The sequence below is a fragment of the Heterocephalus glaber genome, unplaced genomic scaffold (assembly GCF_053883595.1).
Source record: "Heterocephalus glaber isolate CG9 unplaced genomic scaffold, H.glaber_assembly_v1.0 deba00001538, whole genome shotgun sequence".
Taxonomy (NCBI): Eukaryota; Metazoa; Chordata; class Mammalia; order Rodentia; family Bathyergidae; genus Heterocephalus; species Heterocephalus glaber.
The window spans coordinates 36,029,534-36,052,724 of NW_028258333.1; the positions used below are offsets into that span (position 1 = coordinate 36,029,534).

Here is a 23,191-nt window from a genome sequence, read left to right on the forward strand (position 1 = left end):
AACTTTTGGGGCTTTTGAAATAGAGGACTCACTTTCTTGGTTAAATGTGACTGGCCGGGGCAGTCTTGGTGAGGAAGCTAGGTGGGTGTCTTGATAGTGGTGTCTAGATTTCTTTTTTGAGCCATGCGTCCCTTCTCCAAATGAAACTGGAAGCCCAGACTGATAAACTGATTGCAGCAGAGCTGAAAGGAGGCAGAAACAGATTTGCGCTTCCACCCCAGCTCTCTCAGGAACTTTGGCACCCAGTGGCCTCCATTGGACTTTCCTTTTTATTGAGAAATGTCATTCCTGACTATCTTGGGATTTCCATGCATGATGGTGGAATCCAGAGATTTGAGAAATTCTGTGATTCACTTAAAAGTATGACACTTCCCTTAAACTATGTTCCTTTTCTTTGGGCAGAATAAAAATCAATTATCTGTAAGCATGTGTAAATTAAAGTTTAATACCAAATAAGATTTAATGTGCTATCTATTTGTGAAGCTCCAGTCATATCATTAAATGATTACTACCAATAAAATGGGACAGTAATACTTAGCTCTGTTTGGTGAGATTATATCTAGAAGACAGACCTGTATAACTTGCTACCTCACATTTTGACAGCACACACTAGATTCTGGAGGGGTAGCTGGCACTTTCTTTGAGCCTCAGTAAGTCCTTGGACTAGTGCCATGGTAATGTGTGCCATGTTGTTGAGAGCCAGAGGTGGGGGACAGTCTGCTCTTGGCGATCCTGTGCTTCCCAGGGGAGATGGGTGGCTTGGATTTGACAAAAGAGCTGAGTTAGCCAAGAAGTCTGGTGTGCATAGTGTCCTCTCTGTAGGAGCAGGGCCCATCTGTGGACCAGCAAAGGTCTGGTGGTCCAGTACATGGATGGTAGAGTGGAAGAACTTCTAATTGGTTATTCTAACCTCTATAAGGTTCAGTTCTCTTATTGGCTAAGTGGGAACACTTCTTCACAAGGTCCTTATGAGGATTAAATGTGATTCATAGTCACTAGTCAGTAAGTGTTTAATTTTATAAGGTATAAAGGTGCTTTTAAAATGGGAGGTATCTTCCATTAAAAGATGACTCCGGTAATCTTATCCCACCAGCAACCTCTTACCCCCAGAATTTCAGGCAAAAGTACAAAGGCCCAAGGAATCATTAGTATAGCAGTGAGATACTATAGTTTTAGTCAGGTTGTCCTATATTGCATGCAAGAAATAATTAATGGTAACAGAGGGATAAATACAGGTGTTGTGGAGTGATCACTTTGTTGTTGCTCACATTAAAGAATTTATGTAAATTCTTGCCAGCCTTCCTGTTCCTCTAAGTTACTTCTGTTCTGGGGCACATCAGTTCAACATTTCTGATCTTTATTTTCATCATGTGTAAATACGAGGTTCGTGCTTTCCTAGATACTATTTTGTTGGTTAATTTTTTTAATAGCATCATTTCTACATTGAAATAAAATAACTCTTTAAGTATGCAGTCAATATTTGGACATTGTTTCAGGCTGATTTCAATAGTGTTTTGTCTGTGTATGTGACTGTAAGCTGGAAGTTTGAAAATCCTCTATCAAGTGATGTAAAAGAACATTTACAAAGTTCTAGTTCATTTCAGCAAACATGACTTACTGGCCTAGGTGGTTCCAGTGTGACAGTGATTAATACCCTGCCTCCTGCTGCTGCTGAGGGTCCCCAGGTGTTTTGAGCTACACTGCAGTGGACAGCTGGAGTACCTTCTGTGACCTATGTGGGGGATGGAATTAATAAGGCCACCAAAAAAGATACATTATTGATTTTTTTTCCTCTTGCAAAGTGAGCTTCATTTTGAGTTCTAAATGCTGTCTCCTCTCCAAAGTAAAAATAATCTGGTTCATTTTATATATATGCTTGATTAAACTTTAGTGTGAATAAGTTTTAGTGTCAGCTTTGTCTTTTTCTTAGAAGTTTTTATCTCTCCTTGTGATTTGACTTTTCCTTTTCTGCTAAAAGATTTTATTATTTAGCAGAAAGCAAGACTGGTTAGGGAGGGATGCTAAAAATCATTAGACTTATAAATAATCTATTCATAGATTTAAACTTGATTTTATTGAAGAAATATTTAAATGCCCTTCATAATCCAGACAGCACTAAAGCTTCTAGGGCTGTATCAGTGGCCCACATAAAGATCACCACCCTTGAGCTTGCGATCTAACAGGGAAGGGACACAAAATGAAAAACCAGCACAGTAAGTAAATTATAATGTATATTGGAGTGTGGGGTGTGTTTAGGGAAAATAAAGTGGAGCAGGAAAAAAAGGGGGCTTGGGAGGCAGGATGAAGTAATACAAAGTTTGGTCAAAATAGATCTTGTTCAGAAGATGAGATTTTAGGCTGACTTGAAGGACTGATGGAGTTATCCAAACAGGTATCTGGGAAGAGAGCTTTTCAGGCAGAAGTACAGCCAGAGCTAAGCCCTGGGGTGGGGGTGGGCATGCCAGGTTGAGAAACAGCAAGCAATTACTGTGGTTGGATCTAAGGAGATTCTAGGAGGAAGAGGAGGTCATAGAAAGTTAATTTCTAAGGCTTTGTGGGTCATTGTTAGGACTTAGAATAAAAGTACAAGTGAGACAGAAGATATTGCAGGATTTTGAGCCAAGAGATAACATCCCACTGCACATTTTAATGACTACCTCCATGCTGTATGAGAATAGAATGAGTGGGGGACAGAGCGGATGTGAGCAGGGAGCCAATAGGAGACTCCTCCCTCCGGTAATCCGGGTGAGAGCTGAGATGAAGACAGTGGAGGTGTGAGGAAGGGTCCCATCCTGAATATATGGTAAAGGTGCAGTCAGGGTTTTCTGAGGGACTGGATGTGACCTGTAAGAGAAAGGAGTCATTAAAGATGACTCCACAGTTTTTGGCCTGACCAGCAATAAAAATTGCTAGTTACAAAAGTGGGATGGACAACCAGGATGTTAATTTAGTCCTCTTAGATAGATTGGGCTCCTGCATTCTCAACTGCATCCCCTACAACCCAACATAAGCACAACAGCCAGATCCCAGATCACATCCTCTCCTGCAGGTGTCCCACTTGGAGCCTGGTCCTTTTCCAGGTATACATATGCAGTGTTTGGTCATTGGTTAGTGTGTGTGGGTCATGTTTTTGTGATCTGCACTATATAGTTATATTAATTTATACATGCATAGTAAGTACGTAATGAATGCTGTTGAATTAATGAAGTAGGCACTTAGTAACTTCATGGTTTGATTTTGAAATAGTTGTCTTCAGTGATTTATACTATACTTTGGCTTTTCTATTTTTTATGGTGATGAATAGCAATTTAAACGTATACAGGAAGTAAGGATAGGATCTGGATATATTTTATGGATGAAGCCATTAATATGTGAGTGATTTAAAAGTCTTAGACTTAACATGTGAAGTGACTTTCCAAAATTCATTGCAGAGGGGAGGGAAAGTTTGAAAATGTTTTATGTGCCACAAAATTAATCTTACATGTCTTATGATACCTTTTTTCCCCATTAAGTTTATTGGTACATTTTAGGTATACAGTACAGTTACATTCATCATTGGGATCTTGTACCTTTACATGATGTATCTTGGTTCTTGTTTTTTCCCCCATTCCCCTGCCCTCCCTTCACCCCCTCCACCCTTCCCTATTTACAAAGACTGTTTCCATTTTTTTCCTTTTCTCATATTTTTTCTTTTCCCTTCTTTCCTTTCCCCTACCGCTCCCACTTCCCCTACTCCTTTAGACCTTTTCTTCCTATTACACAATATCAATTATATATTTTTTAAATTACAATATCAAGATTTAGAGGACATTACCACAGATTTTATAGAATTTAAAAGGATATAGAAAGCGTGTAACAAAAATCTTTTTTGAAATAAGTTTGACAACTTCTATGAAGTACCTTCGAAAGCAAATTAATGAAACTGACTCTGGAAGAAATACAAAATTTGAATCGCACCTATTAAATAAAGTATATTCCTAGCTTCAAAACCTGCCTATTGGGCCGGGGATTTAGCTCAGTAGTTCCGTCGCTTGCCTTGCAAGCGCAAGGACCCGAGTTCAATCCCTGGTACCAAAAAAAAATTTAAAAAACACAAAAACAAAATAAAACAAAAAAAACCTGCCTATATGACAACAACAGGTTCATATGCATTTTAACTGATGAATTGTATCAAAAATTTAAAGCAAAAAAAAAGAAGGAACACTTCTCCCCTCATTTTAGGAAATCAGCATTGTGCTAATACTAAATAAAACTGGATAAAGGTTAATAGAAGAAAAAAGTATGACCTTAGATAAAAATTTGTTTAACAAAACAAACTGTTAGAAGTCAGGTTTGGCAGTATGAAGAAAATGGTTTTATTATAGGGATGGCAGTGTTGGTTCAGCATTGGAAGATCCACCCCCCAGAAGTCATCATTTTAACAGAAGAAAGGAAAAAGCCTTTCTTTAAAAAGCCTGTCAGTAGTTGGAGAAAAAGTATTGGACTAAATTCTACAGCCATTCATGGTAAAAGCTATCAGGAGTCTAGAAGTAGAACAGAACCTTCTCAACAGATAAAAGATATGTACTCCATGCTTACAGCCAAAATGCCTTATATGAATGGAAAAGTTACAGTGCTTTTTCCCTAAGGTGGGGAACAAGGGCAGATATGCCTACTCTTCATCTGTCCATTAAATTTTGAAACATAGGCCCAAACCAAAATAGTCTGGCAATAAAAAGAAACAAATAGTGTAGGATTGGCAAGGTAGAAGTAAAATCTTTGTGGGTAGATGAAATGATCATCTACAGAGAAAATACTAAGAAATCTCTAGGAGCCCCTAGAACTTGTATTTGAATTTAGCAGGATTAGAAAACACAAAGTATATATAAAAATTCAGGTCTATGTATACTTGCTATAAATGAAGAATTGGATATTGAAATTTAAAAGTTATGTAGGAGTAAAAGACCTAGAAAAGTAAAAAGAAAAAAAATAACAGTGTTGGAAGACATTTATTACTTGATTTTAAGACTTCCTCTAAAGCTACAGTAATCAAGGCAGTGTTGGCATAAGGAAAGACATACAGATCAATGGAATAAAACAGAGAATCTAGAAATAGAACTACATGTATATGGTCCACTGGTTTCTGAAAGATTATTTAACATTAACATTTTATAGAACATAAACTCAATTCAAGAGCAGAGAGAAAGGTAGTGTTTTCAACAAATGGTACTACAACACCTGGTATCCATATGTAAAAAATTAACCTCAACTCTTTATTTCCATACATTAAAAATAACTTGTGAGGATCTATGAACCTAAATATGAAAGACTAAAACTATAAAACTTTAAGAAGAAATTATAAGGGAAAATGTTCATGAATTTAGGGTAGGCAAGAATTTCCTAGGATAAAAAAACATGATGTATAAAAGAAAAAAATTGATAAATGAGATTCCATTAAAATTTAGAACCTTAAAAGACATCATTAAGAAAATGAAAAGTAGTCCTTAAACAGAACATATTTATAATACATATAACCTATGACCAGAATATATAAAGAACTCTTACAACTCATTAATAGAAAACCCAATTAAAAAGTAGACACAAGAAGATGATAAATAGCCAGCACAACACAAGGCAATGTGTATAACATTAGAATCAGAAAATACTAATCAGTACAATAACAAGATAGTATTATACACTCATTAGGGAGATTAAGTTAAAAATTTTAAAAGAACAAATGTCAGCTTAGGTGTGAACGAGTTAGAACTTTTTATTACTGCATTTAATGTGAATGTAAAATGATAAAACCATTTTGGAAAACAATATAGTAATTTCTTGTATTACTGTTAAGAACCAACAGTTCTGTTCTTAAGTTTTTACTTAAGAGAGATGAAAGAATATGTTCACAATAGATTTCTACATGCAAGTTGACTATCCCTTATCTGAAATTCTTGGGACCAGAAGTGTTTCAGATTTTGGTTTGAAATCCACTTGAACTGCAAAGAGGATAGCTACTCCTGATTTTTTTCAGGTTCCTGTTACATGGAGTATTGTTTTCCACCCTTTAACTTTCAGTCTATGAGTTTTCTTTTTGAATTAAGTGTGTTTCTTGTATGCAGCATATTGTTGGATCTTGCCTCTTGACCCATTCTGCCAGTGTATTTCTTTTGATTGGTGAATTGAGACCATTAACATGGATGATTATAACTGATGCGTGTTGACTTATCCTTGTCATGATTTTTTCTTTTTGTTGGATTTTCCCCCTTTGAGTTTAATTTCTTGTCGTGCCTGATGGATTCATTCTCCTGTGCTTCCTGGGGTTGTGATCCTCGTTGTCTTTTCCTAGGATATTGTCTAAAAGTTTTTGGAGTGCTGGTTTGGTATTCACGAAGTTCCTGAGGTGTTCTTTGTCATGCAAGTATCTTATTTCTCCATCAGTTTTGAAAGATAGTTTTGCAGGTTACATCAATTTGGGTTGGAGGCTGTTTTCTTTTAGGGCTTGAAATACATCACTCCAAGCTCTTCTTGCCTTAAGGGTTTGCATTGAGAAGTCTGCTGTGATTCTGATGGGCTTTCCTTTGTATGTGATTTGTTTCTTTTCTCTAACTGCTTGTAGAATTTTGGACAGGGCATTCCAGTTTGAAATGTGTACAGAAGTCAAAGGCTCAATTCTGGCTGCTTCTCAGAATCAGCTGCTGAGTGATTACAAATATAAATTGGAGTTCATGCTGGATATGGTGAAACTGAATGTCAGGATTATGTTGCCACGATGTTGGTGGTTTTCAAAAGAGTACTTCATGTGCTTTTGTTGTACTGGAGTATTAAATGACCTGCAGAAAAGGGACTGTAGACCACCAGTGAACATGCTCGGAGATGGTTTGAAACAACAGTCTGCAAACAATACTTTGAAGACCAGATCCACCTAGGCAACCTGTTTGTGGCACTTGAGCTAAGGATGGTTTTTATATTTTAAAACAATTCTGTTTTTAAAACAATTATGTAGGGCAGGGAATGTAGCTCAGTGGCGCAGCACCTGCCTGGCAAGCGCAAGGTCCTGAGTTTGATTCCTGGTACCAAAAAAAAAAAATTATGTAAGTACCTACATAATAGCCTTGATTTTTGTCTGTTGATCTGCATAGCCTAAGTATTTACTATCTGGTCCTTAAAGAAAATGTTTGCTGACTGAATTGGAGGACAGGCAGGTTAGTGGGATGGTTAGTGGCAGTAGGAGTGGCCATTCATTATTGAGCACTTGCTATGTGCTCATCAATATCCCAGGCACAATAGTTACATTATAACTATTGTCTTGATCCTATGCAGTAATGAGTATGACAGCAGAGTGGTTTTTGAGAATGGACAAAAACCGTGTGGGTTTGCATTCCTGTCAGCTTTGCTTATGGACTTCTTTCAGCCTCAGTTTCTTCTGTGTAATGTGGAATAACTTTTTTTTTTTTTTTTTTTGGTTTTAATGCCAAGTGTTTGTTAAAACTTGAGTTATTAGCTATTAGTATTGGTTTCCTAGTACTGCTGTAGCCAATTACCACAAACTAAGTGGTTTAAAGCAAAAGATTTATTCACTTAAAGGTTCTGGAGTTTAGCAGTCCAAAATGAAAGTGTTGGCAGGGCCATGGTTACCCCAGATGTTTTAGGAGAGCTCTCTTTTACCACTTCCAGGTCCTGCGAATTGCTGGCCATCCTTGGAGTTACCTGGTCTGTAGGTGTATCTCTTCAACCTGTGTCTCTGTTGTCCCACAGCATTTTCCCTGTGTGTCTGGCTCTATGCCTTCTTTTTTTTAAGAACACCCATCACATTAGATTTAGGGCCTACCCCAAATCCAATATGGCCTCACCTCAACTAATTGATTATACAGTGATTCTGTTTCAAAAATAAAGGTATAGCCACAGATTCCAAGCAGATATCAATCTAGGGGGATACTATTCAACCTAGTACAGTTATTAACTTTCCCAAAAGGGATATTATCCCCATTTGGTGGCTGAGGGAAGTTAGGTGATTTCTAGGATCACAGCTAATAAGAAGAGGCAGGCTTTGAGACTTAGGACTGGTGCTTCTTACACTGCAGTAAGTAACATGCTTGTGGAAGAATTACTTTTTTTCTGTAGGAAGTCAACAGTCACTAAAGGTGTTAAACTTAAGTGTGATATCTTAATTATATCCAAAATAGCCAATATATTTGGAGGTCTTACTATGTACCATGTATGGTGCTTCATGTTTTATATTATATTTACTTAAACCTTCTGGGAGCTTTTGAAGTAAGTACCCTTACTATGCCTGCTTTGCAGACAGGAGCTAAGCTACAGAATCTTAAGCCTGGAGTTCTTGGTGGCATCCTCTGGGGTGTGTGGTCTGACTCCCAAGGAAGGACTTTAGGAAGGTCCTCCTACTGGGTAAATGCAGACAGGAGGAGGCTGTTAGAGTAGTGCAGGCAAGAGGGTGACTTCAGAAAGGAGCAGGTGAATTTGAGACACCTGCTAGATAGAATGGCAGGACTTGGTGAGATGTTGGCTGTCTGAAGGAATCTAGTGTTACTTTTGGGTTTTAGGTTTGGGTGATAGAAAATAGTAAAGCCAGTAATAGGGAGTAGGCAGGATAAAAAGAGGAGTAGGATTAGAGAGAGAGGAACTAATGCTGAAGGGGGTTTTAGGAAATCCTATTTTCTGGGCTTTTTATTGTTTTTAATTAAAGTAAAACCTTTGTTTCCTTGTTCTAGGAAAGTACAAGGATGCCCAGGCTAAAATAAATCTGTTAAATAGAAGCTGCTGAATGGAGAAGCCCCTCCACACAGGGCAGGGGCAGAGCATGAAGTGACAACAGCTCTTGACAAGAGCCACCAGGGAGCTGTGAGCTGTATGCCCCCAGCCAGGTCCTTCAAGGACTTGTAACTTAAATACCCGAGGTCTGCAGCAAGACATTTTAAACACTAACAGTTGTCAGTGTGGGTCATCTCTAAATTTTTATGTTTTAAGACTCATATTTTTCACGTATTTTAAAACTTGATGTGTTTCTAGGTGGTTTGTTTTATCTTTAGTTGGTTATGTTTATGATTGCATTTAAGGAAGTCTGGATGTAGCCAGAGTAAAGGACTCACAGCTACTGGATACCTGGTCCACTCCAGCTACAGGAAGCAGGAAAAAACCCAGGGGAGAGAGGCCTTAAATTTAAAACAGCTAATTGAGGAATTATCTCCAAAGCCTAGGATCATCAAGTAAGGTGAGATGCCAGCCAGCATGACACAATGGGCAGCCCTAAGGAAACAAGAACACTTGAGCTCCCTGCCACTTGGTACTCCCATAGCTTGAGATTAGAATTTTACTTACAAAGTAGATGTTATTTGGGAAAAGTGCTTGAAAGCAAGAAATATATTCTTTGGAATTATTCTTAAAACACAGTCATCTCAGAAAGAAGCCTTCAATGACCCCTACTCTTGGAAGGCGTGGGCCCGATGGCATGCTCCTGGTAGCTCTTGTCAAGAGCTGGTGCCTTTTTCCTACTCTGCCTGGGTTGGGTGGAGTGAGGAGGGTCGGGTTCTTTTTCCAAGCTTGTATTTAGGTATTTTGTTTCTGTTTTTGCCTAGACTTTCCTTTATTTTCCTACAACAAAAGAAATGAAGGTTCTACCTTGTTAAAAGTAGTTTCCAAAGTTCACTCTTGTCTTTGGAATAACTATGTTATAGATAAAAGGTTGATTTAAACCCAGAATGCTGGCAGGTTACAAACATGTGATGCTCCTTCATTAAGATTCCATGAGTATAAAATATTTAAGGACTAATATTTGCCTTTGTTTTCCTATGCTTGGGTTTCAATTTAAAGTTGTCATCTATATTTACTTAGCTGTAGGAGAGTCAGCATGTTCACCATTGTATCCAAACACATTGTGTCTTAAAACTATCACCATAGTAATTTTATAACACTTAATTTGTTTCTTTTTTTGGTGCTGGGAATTCAATGTACAGCCTTTTGCATGCTAAGTTTGGGCTCTACCAGTAAAGTGCACTCCCAAAACATTTGATATTTATTATAAAATAAGCTGCAACACAAGAACCATCATATACATATATAAATATATATAATATATGTATATTTATTAATTTCCATGATGAACAATTTGTTTTACCAGATAAGCTACATGAGATATATGATTTGGTTTTTCATTTTTGGAACAAGGTGAACTATGTGGATATATAGGCATAGTGAATAAAAATAATCATGTTTTAAGACATGTATACTTGTGAATGTTTTCACTCATACTGAATGTCATTCTGTTCTTAGACATTAATTAGGTGGTTGTTGAATGAAGCTGTAAGAGTTACTTACCCAGGATATAGCAAAGCTTTTACCTAAATCAAACTAACTGTATCTTCAGGACCAAATCAAGCATAGAGACCTGAATTCTTTAAATGATTTATGTTTTTCATCAAGAAGCCACCAGGGGTTTTTTTGTAGTTTATTTTCCTTGTCTTGACCCTTTTCCTTTCTTTTTAAAATGGCTCCTAAGTTCTCAGTCATTTGTTACAGTTATGAATTGAAAGTAAAGTTTTTTAATTTATCTTTGATAGTTCTTGGCTTTAGGGGCTTTTTTTCCTTTCAAAACATTGCTTTCACTGGCTGGAGGTCAATATTAATATTTGCACTCTTCCGTATTTGTTAGTATGGTCCTCCCCCGGAGCCCACTTAGTACAGCTTGGTGCAGGGATAGAATTCTCAGGACGCAGAAGGGATTTGGGGTCATGTTTCCCTGAGATGGGGGCTACTGATAGGCCTGGCATATGCTGTTTGTTGAGGCCTAATTCCGGAGTTTGAGTTCTCTGTGGGCCAGGCTGTCCCCGTTGGGCCAAGTTCAAGGAAACTGCCTAAGTTGGGCATATCAGGTTTGCATCCAGCTGACCATTATTTTCTGCCTCTGAAAAACGAGGGTGACGATTGCTTCCCTTTTGGGGTCAAAGAGAAAAAAATGAGACGTGTAAAGTACAAGGGACTGGTGTGTACAAAGTAGGTGTTTCTGTGTGACTGCTGCCTGGGAACACCACCATCTCACTTCTTTGAGCTGAGTGGATGTTGACCTGTGTTTTTTGAGACTTTTTACTCAAAAGACTGTCACAAAGTAAATACTGTGGTAGAGGGGGGAAGAGGTTATCAACAGTTGGGTGGAGACCAAAAAGGAGGAAGGAAAGGGAAGATAGGTGGGGGAGTTAATAGGGAGCTAGCAGGGACTTTGAAGGTATGGATATTGTGATAAGAGGGTAAGAATGAATTAGGCCACACTGACCAAATTAGCATTTACTTTCTACATTGCACTTGTGCATGTGAATGAAGAAAAGCAGGCTACACTCAAGACAAGCAATTGCCACCCAGCTGTCCCTGTGCCCTTCAACTTGTCTCCTGAATGTCCCTCACTCCAGGGCTTTGGTTTTTCTGGGGAAAGGTCCTAGAGAGAATGAAAATCTACCTAATGTTCTTGGCACGTTCATAATTTCAGAAATAAATAAGGTGCTTTTTTAAAGGGAGCAAACATAGTCTTTGGATCCATGTTGCTTAGTGACTGGGCCTTTTGTGTAAATGATTTTGGGAGGGACAAAACACATTGAGAAGAAGAGATGTGGGTGAGCAAAGGAAGGCTGAGTTGAGGTGCAGAAGCTGATCCAGTGGGGCTAGCAGCACTTGGAGCACAGAAGCCCGGCTGTGCATTAAGAAGAAAAATTGGAAAGGACAAGCAACTTTCTTAAAAGGAATGTGAGGCTGCCCTGGTTAAAATGCCTGAAGCAGTACAGCATGTGGGAATTTTTTTTCTCTGTCTCGTTTTGCTGGATCAGAACTTGCCAGGAAAGTTGTTTTTCCCTGCACATCAGAAGTAGAGGAACATGGAACAGTACAGTTCAGTAGAGTGCAAGTGCATTTGCTGGAATGCTTGTTTATTTAGCCTGCAGTGGGTTTTCAATATGGGTGAAGGGGCTAGATGACAGCAGAGCACCACTGCTTTCATTTTAGGGAAAAACAAAACAAAATAAGAGAGTTATTGAAAATAAGAAGCATTGAAATGCTTCTTAAACATTAGTTTTTATTGATGGAAATAATTTAGTGACATGCTGTGTAAATAATGTGATACTTTTGCCAATGGATCTGACTTCCTGGATCATAATTAATAAAATGAGTTTTTTTTTAAATTTGAGCCTTTTAAGGTAGTAATATTAATGAATTTTGTCAGATTATTTTGTCTTAATTGTTTTTTACGCACTGTGAGGATGGTTTGTATAATCCACCTAAAATTGAGTACATATGTATTATAAACAAAGACAATTATTTCTTGCTTTACTCCTTCCAGCCTGTAAAGCTATTCGAGATGACTTACACTGCTAAGAGACAGAGAAAAGGTAGGAGAGGGGTGAAGGAAATTTAGGATCTTAGATTTTTGTGGAGCTGGGTTTGGTGATGGAGAAATGGAGCTAAGTGTCTTTGAGCCTGGGCAGTTCCAGTAACTATGAAAATGAACCATGTTAGGAATTTTGTGAGGACAGAATCTGCATTGGACCTAGGAAATTTTGCTAGTGACAGGTCCGAAAGCAAAGTAAAAACATGGGTTTAGTTTTCCTTTTATGTTTGCCTATGTGAAAAGAGAAGAGACCCTGTCAACACTGTAGACATCTTATGCAAAAGGGCCAAAGGATTGGTAGGTAGGTGGGGCCAGTGGGTTCTTTGCCACAGATTAGCTGTGGGACTTTGGACAAATAACTTAGTGTCTTGTTTGTAAGATTCCAAGAATTGTACCAAAAACTGTTTAGAGGCTCTTTCAGCTTAAAATAAATGCCTCTGGGCTCTGGATGTACCCTTCTCACCTGAGGATCAGCTGTAGGGTTTCTTGTCAGGTTGGAAGCCACTGAATACTCAGGGCTCCCTCTCCTTTCAGGGTAATTTCAGGGTTATCCATTTCTTGGTTGGATAACTTGCTGTTCTGTGGAAGAATCCTAATACTTCACCAAGCTAATTTAATAATTAAATTGAATGCTCAACTGAAATGTTTCGTAAACTTAATGAGAGGCTTTATCTCTGTCCCTTTTGTCCCCTTCACAGAGATTCCCGGGGAGGAACACTTGGCGTGTTGTAGAGGCTGGCCTGGTGTCCTGTAGGGCAGCCTGCCATTCTTTTGCCTGTTGCGGCTGTGGCTGAAGTATATTGCTTCATTTTGAGTAATATCTTTTCCTGTACTTCAAGTACATGTCAAGAATTTGTTTCCAGTTGTATAACTTGGGGTGGCTGCAGAACTTGGTGTTATCTTCTTGGAAGTAGTATTTTCTTCTGAACCAGAAATGTTTCTACCTTAAAAAAAAAAAAAGAATATATTCACACTGCTCTTACTTGATAATAAAATCTCCATCTGCCTATCATATTCCAGATGCAACTAGGTAATGCCTGTTAGCCCAAAATACAATGCCATAGTTGTATTCTTACATCCCTTTTATAAAATATTTTTCTCTCTGATCATTCCTGTATATTATTATTATTTTTAAAAATATTGCCCTAACCATGAGCATCATGGGATCTTTTGTTTATTCTTACAGTGTATCTTTTAGACCTTGGACTTCATTGTTTAATTTTTCCTCCTTATTCTTTCATTTCTCTTTTCAATTTTGAAAGCAGTATTGCAATAATGATGTTTGTGAGGGGAGGGGGACTGGCAGGAGGCTAGTTCCTTCTAAATTAGGCACTTACAAAGAACCACTTTTGAAACCTTTGCCTTTTTTTATATTGATTCCATGATAAAAATGTGTGACCCCTTTTGTTGTTTAGATTCTGGGCAATGTTTTTAGCTTTTATTTTATTCTCCTCTTGGGTTTGGTTTAAAAATGCAGTTTAGCTGAGAGAATGCTCCACAGCCACTGTAATGTTGTGTTGTAGCCCTGCGGCTGGTTGTATTATACCTCTGCAGTTGTTCTGAAGCCACTACAAATTAATTTTTAAAGCTATCCTAGAAGTGGCTATTTTCCCCTAATAGTTTTTACTCCTTTCATTGCTAGACCTTACTGAAAATGTTGCAACCTCTGACTTTCTTGTTGTATTTACATTTTTAAATATGAAAAGATATGAAGTGTGGAAATGTATAAGATGAATGCCTGCTTGAGAATTACCAGATTAACTGTGAGAAAACAACTTCGTATTTGCAACAAGACCCAAACTCAAGTATTAATAATAATAGTATTTCACTTCTTACCAACACTTGTATTATTTCTGTTGGAAAGATATATTTCCACTTTGCTCTGGTGTGAACTCATTAGCGGTGAGTAGGTAGAGATGGGCAGAGAGAAGCTTCCTGGGAACCCTGAAAAGTGGCTGTGTGTCAGCCCCAGTAATTTATGCACCATACCTTGTATCTTTGATATTGCCAGTGTGCTTAGCTCAGCTCTTTAAAAGATGTCACGTTCATTTGTTTATTCCCCATGAGTAAACTTCCATAATATCTTTTTTATAGGTAGGACAACATGTTATATGCTTACTATTTATTAGAATATTTTTAGGAAAAACTATGTAATTGAAGGATTCTAAAATGAATTTTTTTGAAAAATGGCCTTTTTTTTGTACAAAATACGTACATATAGTATCTTGCTTTCTTTTGAAGGTGGATCTGGGAGAAAGTCAGGTTAGCTAATTTCAGTTAAAGGAGGTCTTCTTTTAAAAATTTTTGCTGTAAATTGTGGGTGCAATTTTATGGAGACATTATATTCCATTAAACACAACTCTTACTATCCTAGGACTTTTTATATTTGCAGAACTTATTTAATATAATGTGCTGTTTTATATAGATTCTTTCTTTCTTTCTTTCTTTCTTTTTTTTTTTTTTTTTTTTTTGAGATAAGATTTGCTGTTTAATCCAGGCTGGCCTTGAACTCTTGGTGATCCTCCTGCCTCCCAAGTGCTGGGATTACAGGCTTGAGCCATCATGCCTGGTTTATATAGGTTCTTAATTGTTTCGGGCAGGTATACCTCATCACCTCAGAGAATGAGTCAGGCCCCTTAAACAGGGGCCTTCTCTCTTTTTCAAATGCATATGGTCCCTTCATCACCCTGCCACTGCAGTCCTGACACATCACCTTATTAGATGTGAATTGCATTAAGTGAGTCAAACTGAAATTATTTTTGGGGTGCTTAGTTATGTTCTTCCTAATTTTACAAAATAAATAATTTTTTTGCTGGGATGTCTAGCCACACAAAAATTGGGACAAAGCCCGTATATCCTAAAGGAATTGTATGTTATATTTTTGGGTAGTTCACAGTTTATTTCATCTTCCAAGAAGAAGTAGATAGATGGAAGGAAGGAAGGGATGAGGGAGGAAAGAGAGCAAAAAGAAGAAAAGAGAAAGAGGGAACTCCTTCCTTAGCCATACATTTGGGCTCAGATTTTCAAAATAATGAAGCATGCTGCTGCTTTTATAATATTTTGTTTATGGCACCTTACTCATATTACTAAAAAGATAAGAAAATTGTGTATCTTATAAATATTACAGCATTCTACAACATGCAGATAGTGAATTGAATGAGATTAGTGAGATGCTAGAGGGAAATTTTCAAATCTAGTTTCTTTTTCACATTCACAGTGCCTTACGAATTACTTGTTTAAAAATAGGAAAGTTGTAAGGAATGTGAGAAAGGCGTGGGGGGCACAGGTGGCAGAGGACAGGCAGCAGCAGGTACTTGACCTTGCATCATAGCACCCTTCTACCCTTTACTTTCTTGCCTGTTCAGGCATCAGTTTCTTTTTCATATATTTGTAGTATTTGCTTTGTAGTCAGGCATTCAAATCATCTCGTCCTCTTACTGGGTTACCTGGATGACTTTCAGGCTCGAAGAGATAGAGTAACTTCCTCATAGTACAAATAGGAATAATGTTTATGGTGAATTCTGGTAAGGGTTAGAGATGCTCCATGGAAAGTATCTAGCATATATCATGACTTTTTTTTTCTTGCCATGATACTGGGGATTGAACCCAGGGCCTTTGTACTAAGCTATATCACCAGCCCTTTTTTAAAATTTTGGGGCAGGATCTTACTAAGGTGCTAAGTTGCCCAGGCTGGATTTGAAGTTGAGATCTACCTTTTTCAGCTTCCCAGAGTGTTAGGATTACAGATGTGTACCACCACACCCAACATAGATCACTGCTTTTGCCAGCTACTGTTACTGTTTGTATATTGCTGTTCCCTGTGCCTCTTCCCTACTCCCCCAGCTCTCTACTATCTTTAGCACAGTATAGCAGGCCCTCTGAACATTCGTTTTCCTATTAGGACACAATTCATGTGTTATTTTGGGGAAAGCAACACATGCAGAATTATGTACTTTGTGGTCCTACTTTATGTTGTATCCAGGTGGTACCCTTGTTTTGAGTGTGTCTTGTCATGTGACTTCCTCATGAATTTATAGAGGGTGGAGCCGCATCCTCATATACACATCTAATTGTTCTCGTGCTGTCAATGTGCTCTATACATGTTAGGCCCACCATGAATGTTCTTTAAATGAGTTAAAACTCTTGCCCCAGAGCCCAACCTTTTTAGGGCTTTAAAAATAGTGGTATTGTGTTATTTACTTAATAGATTTATACTAGGCAGTAAAATGAATCTTAAATTTTTCCTTTGTTCTTTAGTATCTACACTTAGAAAACTTAAAAGAACTAAATGCCAAAAGGTCCTGGGGCCTGAGACATTTTAATACTTGTTTTGAAAATGGCTGCTGATATAAGTTGTGAAAACCTCAAACTGGTTTATTTGTTAAATTAGTTGTTTCAGATTTATATCTACAAGACTATATAGTGGAATGTAGTTTCTAAAAATACTGTGATCTAATTTGGTGTTTGACAAGCTGCAATTTAGTTGACATTGACACAACTCCTGGCCAGGTTTCAGAGTATCTTGCTGCTGGACAGTGTTCTTTGTAGTGAAAGCCCAACTCTAATAACCTCAGCAAGTCATACTTCCACAATAGGACAGTGCAGGTTACAGGTGTTATACATCTCAGCATCTGAGCAGGGTGGCACCCTGTGTGCTTGTCCTTGGTGTTTGAACCTTTTCTGTGCCTTCCTCAGGTACCTGGATCGAAATCAGATGAAAAAAAGAGACAAATTGCCTGAGACATTTCCTTTCTAATTTTCTTCTCACTGTCTTTTAAAAACATTTTTTTCCTTACATTCCACCTCCTATAAGTCTCCTGGTCTTTCCAATTTCAATTTCTATATATAAAATGTGAAACTTAACAAATATAACAGATTATGTGTTACAAGAATTTTTATTGTTGTTGTTGGGAAAAGTCCTTTTTCAAAAATACAGAGTAGGCAGATTTCAGTGCTTCATTGTTACTGTCAGCCACAGAAGAAATGCTAAAAGTGCTGTACCTTGATAATGACATTTTCGTAGCCTTTAAGGCAGGGGTTTCCCTAGAGCCCTGTGGCCTAAATAGATCCCCTCTGACTGGCAGGGCACACTTCTGTCCATGGGCAAGGTGGGAGGTACTATATGCGAGGTATTTGTGTCCTTGCCCTGTGGTCATGCCCTCCCTGCCCCAGGTCTGTTCCTCTTCACAGAAGATCTCATTTAGAATAAGTACATGACAAAAATGTATGGTTGTGTACATTGCTATACAAATATGTGCTTATCTGTATACAATTTATCATCAGTAGTTTTAAATTTCTTAGGTCTTTGTTTTTGAGACAGGGTCTCACTGGAAGCCATCCACCTGCCTCAGTGCTGGGATTACAGGCTTGCACCACCACACCATACTATTTCTCAGATCTTTGAACAGTGCAAAAAAAGCACATCATTTTACCTATAATTTTTTTTAATACTTGTTCATTCTGTATTATTTTTGCAAGAGATTTGAGGACATTTAGATATAGGGCAGCTTCCTTTATATATGTTACCATAGGTAAAACAACATTTGTAAAGCAAAGTCTGTTTGCTTCCTTACTTCCTAAACTGGCAGCCTTTTTCACTCTGGAGTACCTCTTCCCAGACTGCCAGGTCATGTCCTGGCAGTTTCTCTGAGTTTCTAGCTTGTCTTTCAAAATGCCTTAGTATAATGAATACTAGATGCAATCAAGAAATCTGAATTCGGGCCAGGGATTTGGCTCAGTGGTTCCAGCGCCTGCCTTGCAAGCGCAAGGTCCTGAGTTCGATCCCCGGTACCAAAAAAAAAAAAATCTGAATTCTTAAGCTGGTTGTGTTCAGGCAATCTGAGCTTTATCATAACTCATTCCCAGAGACCTTTGAATTGCCTACTGCCAAATATCCCAGCCTTTTGTGTATTCATAAGACAATTATGTTTCCTGGGAAAGGTTCTCCCACATGTGGCACCTGCCATATGACCAGTCTCCCACCTTCACTCCTGCAGCACCCTCTGGTAACAGTTCTTGAGGAGAAGCTACAGCCCCTCTGGCATCCTTTTGAAGTCATATTAGGGCAGACTATCTCTGTCATCCCTAAAATAAAATGAATTTTAGTTGTTCAAGTCCCTAGCATTCCAGGTGTGGGTGTCCTTATAGATGAGTTCAGGACCAGGCATGTGTGCATAATTCACCCCTCCTTGCTAGGTACTTGAGCTCAGTATCTACACAGGATGAACCAGGATTGGCTAGGCCAGCCCTAGTGAGGGCAGCCTTTAATTTTACACTAGCAGCTTTGCTAAGCACCCTCCACCACCCAGCATCATTTCCAAAAGACAACCAGAGTTGGTACTAACAATTCAGAGACTGGTTCTAAAATCTTACACAATAATTCTACTTTTGAAGAATCAGGTTTGCATATTTTCTGGGGTATTGTTTTTATATATAAATCTTTTAATGTGTCAATATAATGGTCTCACACATTTTAAGCATGTGAAAACTGGTTAGTTTCTTGGTTTGTCTTTAAATTTTAATTTTTGTTATTTTTATTTATTTTTTCAGTACTGGCGTTCGAACTCAGGACCTTGACACTTGCAAGGCAGACACAGTGCCACTGAGCTAAATCCCTGGCCCTTGGTTTGTCTTTTTAAGGAGAATTCTTTGTAGTTTATTATTTGTTAAGAGTAACATTTCCCAAGAAAATTATAAATATTTGGCCAATATGGCAAATACTAGTATTTGATAAAGTGAAATTGTAGCAGTGGAAATGCTTTCAGAAACACTATCAAATTCCTTATGTTTTTAAATGAGTGATTATAGTCACCACTTTAAAAATTCCAATTCTACCTGTTTAAAATAGGCAAGTCTTTACGTACTCAAGATTCTGTGTAATATGTGGCTATATCATTAAGATATGTACATATATTTTAATTAATAATTATTATTTTTAACTACAGGAGCTCTTACGAAAGTAAAGGAGAGTAGGCGACATGTGGAAGAAGGGAAGATGGAGGTCCAAAAGGCTGATGGCATTCAAGATCGCTGTAACACTATTTCTTTTGCCACTTTGGCTGAAATTCACCATTTCCATCAAATTCGAGTAAGAGACTTTAAATCACAGATGCAGCATTTCTTACAACAACAAATAATATTTTTCCAAAAAGTAACCCAGAAGTTGGAGGAAGCTCTTCACAAATATGATAGTGTTTAATAACTGGACATTGGATTGTGGACTTTTTTCAATTCAAGGATAATTTCTACAGCAGAATAAAAACTGCTATCAAAGAACTGTTGCCAACTATCAGTGGTGGTACAAGGATGGTTTTGTGTTCAACTGAAACCCAACTGAATATATAATTATGTAGAAGAGAAACAGTTAATATGGTTATATAATAGAAACAGTACCACACATTGTAACTAAATTATACTATGTATGCCTACACTACCATTGTAACTTTTGGAATAATGATTATACTATTTGCCTTATTGCTTTTTGAAGTATGGGTATTTTAGTGCATACTTTGTAGACCTCAAAACCCACAAAGGGTCTCAAAGAAGCTGGCTGGATAAAAGCCTGCTATGGATGCCTTTTTACTCTCATAGATTGGGATTACCTAAATTCAACCTATTCTGTGTTTACAAACTCCAACTAGAGCAGCTATGCGACTTTGTGCCTTTAGACTCTTGGTTTTTTATTTCTGCTCCTGCCCCTCTTTTAAGTAAGCCCCAGCTTTTCTGATCGAAAGAATGAAAGGCCAGTGCATATGATGACAAACTGATGATAGCCTCATATTGTTGGGGCTGGGGTAGGGCGAGGATCAGTCATCATCAGTTTGCACAGCAAGTATTATCTCCTGGTAAGATGCTGGTGAATGGAGAAGAGTGAGACTCATTCTCATCCTTGGATATGAAGTCTATTGGGTAAGAGATGGTGCACTATATTCTCTTAGATGCTACAGTAGCATAGCCTCTTCACACAGGTGTACTGAAAACTAGGTGTGAGGATTTTAGCAAACATGTCTTATGTGGAGAAGTAGGAGTCTGATCAGTCAGGGGATACAAGTACAGAATCAACCGCACAAACTCTATTTTAGTTCTTAAGAGGATTTTCTTTTAGCTTGAAGATTTTTTTTTAATACTCAGTGTTTTGTTTTTAAATGGATCTACACTGTTAACTGATTGAGACTCCACTGTGATTCACTCGTTTACGTAATCAAAAACTTTTCAGGGATGTCTGTAAATTTCAGTGTTATACGTGATGAAAGTGGTGTTGGTTGATCTAAGGAGGGACCAGAAATAATTTCTACTATTCCAGTACTGAAGGAATTATTGATTTATACTGTGTTTTAAAAAAAGAAAATATTGATAAAGCCCACCCTAAGGCCACTTAATCTTAAAAATTATTTTAAATATATTCTTTTATTATTATATGGGAAATACGTATGCCTAAAACATACCAAAAAGTTTCAAAAGCAGCTTCCTTTAAAAAGCACAAAGAGGTTCTAGCTTGAAGTGCTGAAATCTCAATGTTTTTATAGTCGCTGAGCTAAATAATGTGATACTTGTGTTCACAGATTTAAAAACTGTCACTGAAAGGTTAAAAGCGAAAAGTGTCTACTGTTTTTAAGAAGTCAAACTTATACTGCCTCAGAAATCCATAGGTACTAAAATGGTAACATGGAAACAGAGAGGTCAGTTTGAAGTAGTGGTGAGTCACAATATTTAAAGAAAAGGGTCTGTTTGCAGAAAGTCATAAGAAAAGGTTATTGGAATAATTACCCAACAGCACAGTTACTCTGTAAAAAGTAATCTCATATGGGTTGAATTTTTAAGAGCAAATTTTCATAATTTTAATCTTTGGTCAAAACTTGGTACCTTAAAAAAAAAAATTGGTACCTTAGAGTAAATAGAGCCAGATTTACACCATGTGGCTTTGTTTCTACCACAGATATGTAGAATATCTCCAAATACATTATTCTCTAAAAAATAACTTTCTCTTGATTGCAAAGTACTGTTTATAAACAAAGCCCATATATATGAAATACTAATTTTATTGCAGAAGTTTGGAGGTTATAATTATAGCATTTAAGTTTGAGTCTGTATTGGACAAATAAGCACTATGCTTTTCAAATGATTTTAAAGTCACGTTTACTTGCCTCTTTATTTTGATGATGGTTTGATTTTTTTTTTTTAAGTAAAATCACTAAACTTGTGCAATGGTAGCATGGAAGTTATCTGAGGTGTCTTGTATGATTGTGCTTTAGCCAGGGTGGACATAGCTTAAATTTTAAAAACTAAAGATTAAAGTACAAAGAAGTATAAATTCATGCTGCCTACTTCTAAGAGAACATATGTTCTTCATAACTGATTAACATTATGCCACTGATACATAGGGGGTTTAAATTAATTCTGTGGGTTAGAATACCAGAAATATTAGTGTCCATTTTCATCCAAGATCTTTATTCTCTAATGTTCTTGGTCCTATTGAAACATTTCAGTATATAAAAAATACTGCAATGTTAATATCCAAGAGAAAAGCCATTATTATGTGTATACTGGTCATCATGATCAGTGTGGTACAGTTTTTTAAAAAATAAACTATCATGCCCTTGAAGCCATCATTTGTCTTTATTTCTAGAATCTGTTAATTCTGTTATGTGATGTGTTCCTAACATGAGGGGTGTACACCTGAGCCTGGTTTTGCTCTTTGCAGCATTGTTCATGTGCCGTAGCTGTAACATTGTGAAGCTGGTTCTGCAGCCAAACACTGTCATCCCATTATCCTTCCAGGCTTTTGTATCTGAGGGTACAGTTTACACCCAGGATGAAGGAACACATTTAAAAGTGAAACAAACTAGTACATGTTGGCTAGCATTAGTGTAGTGGTTGGAATTTTCTTGGGCTTCACTTATAGGTTGTATTTATTTATAACAATTCAGATTCTTAAATGCTGATTTTTAGTTGTTTTAAGTTTTTCTGCTGATAAATTAAGGACTTCAAAAATGTTTTTATCAAGTCAAGCATGTAAAGTTTATGTATGTATTTTCACATGTCATTCTTTACTAAGTTCATCGCTATAGCCCCTTTTTCTCATTTGTCTTTATTTTCTCAGAATCAAATACCATGTCTGAGTCTGATATCTTTAAATCCATAAACATTATTCAGTTTTTCATTTCCAGCTTTATCTTTGGTTAACAGAAGAAGTAAAACAGTATTTATTTGAACACTAGAAATGTTGAATATTGTTTTAATTCCTTCAAAATGTTATGATTAGTTCAGATCAGCCATGTTTATCTTTTTAAAAATAACAAATGTTGCTTTATTTTTCAGCTTCAATGGAATATTATAATGATTGTTTCTCCATTAAGGATGAATTTATTTAGTGTGAGATTTACACAGAGAAATGGAAGCTTATATGTTGTGAATTAAGCTTTTGTCTATAGTTGTGATGTAAATTGTTTTTGAAACTGTAGCTACTTGTATTAATATCCCCCCCACACCATACCAGGGATTGAACTCAGGACTTCGTGCTTGCCAGGCAGGTGTGGCATCACTGAGCTACACCCTGGACCTAATTGTATTTAAAACCATAGACCTTTCAAGTAGTCCCACACAGTATTTGCTGCTATTAGTAACATCAGTATTTAAGTACATAGTAATTGTAAGATGTTTTGAAAAAATAGCTACCATGTGTCAGGACCTGACCCAGAGTGGGTCCTTAGGTACTTCACGTGCCGTCTCTGTTGGCTGCCACCTCAGACCTGCCTGAGCAACAGATAATGGCACAGAGACCTCCAGTATCCCACAGGTGACCAAAGTCCCTGGAATGAAGCTTCCCCA

At 37.4% G+C, this 23,191-nt stretch overlaps 1 protein-coding gene across 8 annotated transcripts in view; it reads left to right on the forward strand.

The window, feature by feature from the left end:
• Snx18 (sorting nexin 18) overlaps window positions 1-23,191 on the forward strand; it is an 81,741-nt gene that overhangs the window by 6,537 nt on the left and 52,013 nt on the right. The window contains exon 2 of one of the 8 annotated variants that reach the window (XM_004848524.3): window positions 19,309-21,965. The exons of the other annotated variants lie outside the window; for them this stretch is intronic. Within the exon in view, the coding sequence (XP_004848581.1) occupies window positions 19,309-19,562 (254 nt within the window). The 3' untranslated portion in view covers window positions 19,563-21,965. Of the gene's footprint in view, window positions 1-19,308; window positions 21,966-23,191 lie in introns of those variants that run through there. 8 annotated transcript variants of the gene reach the window in all.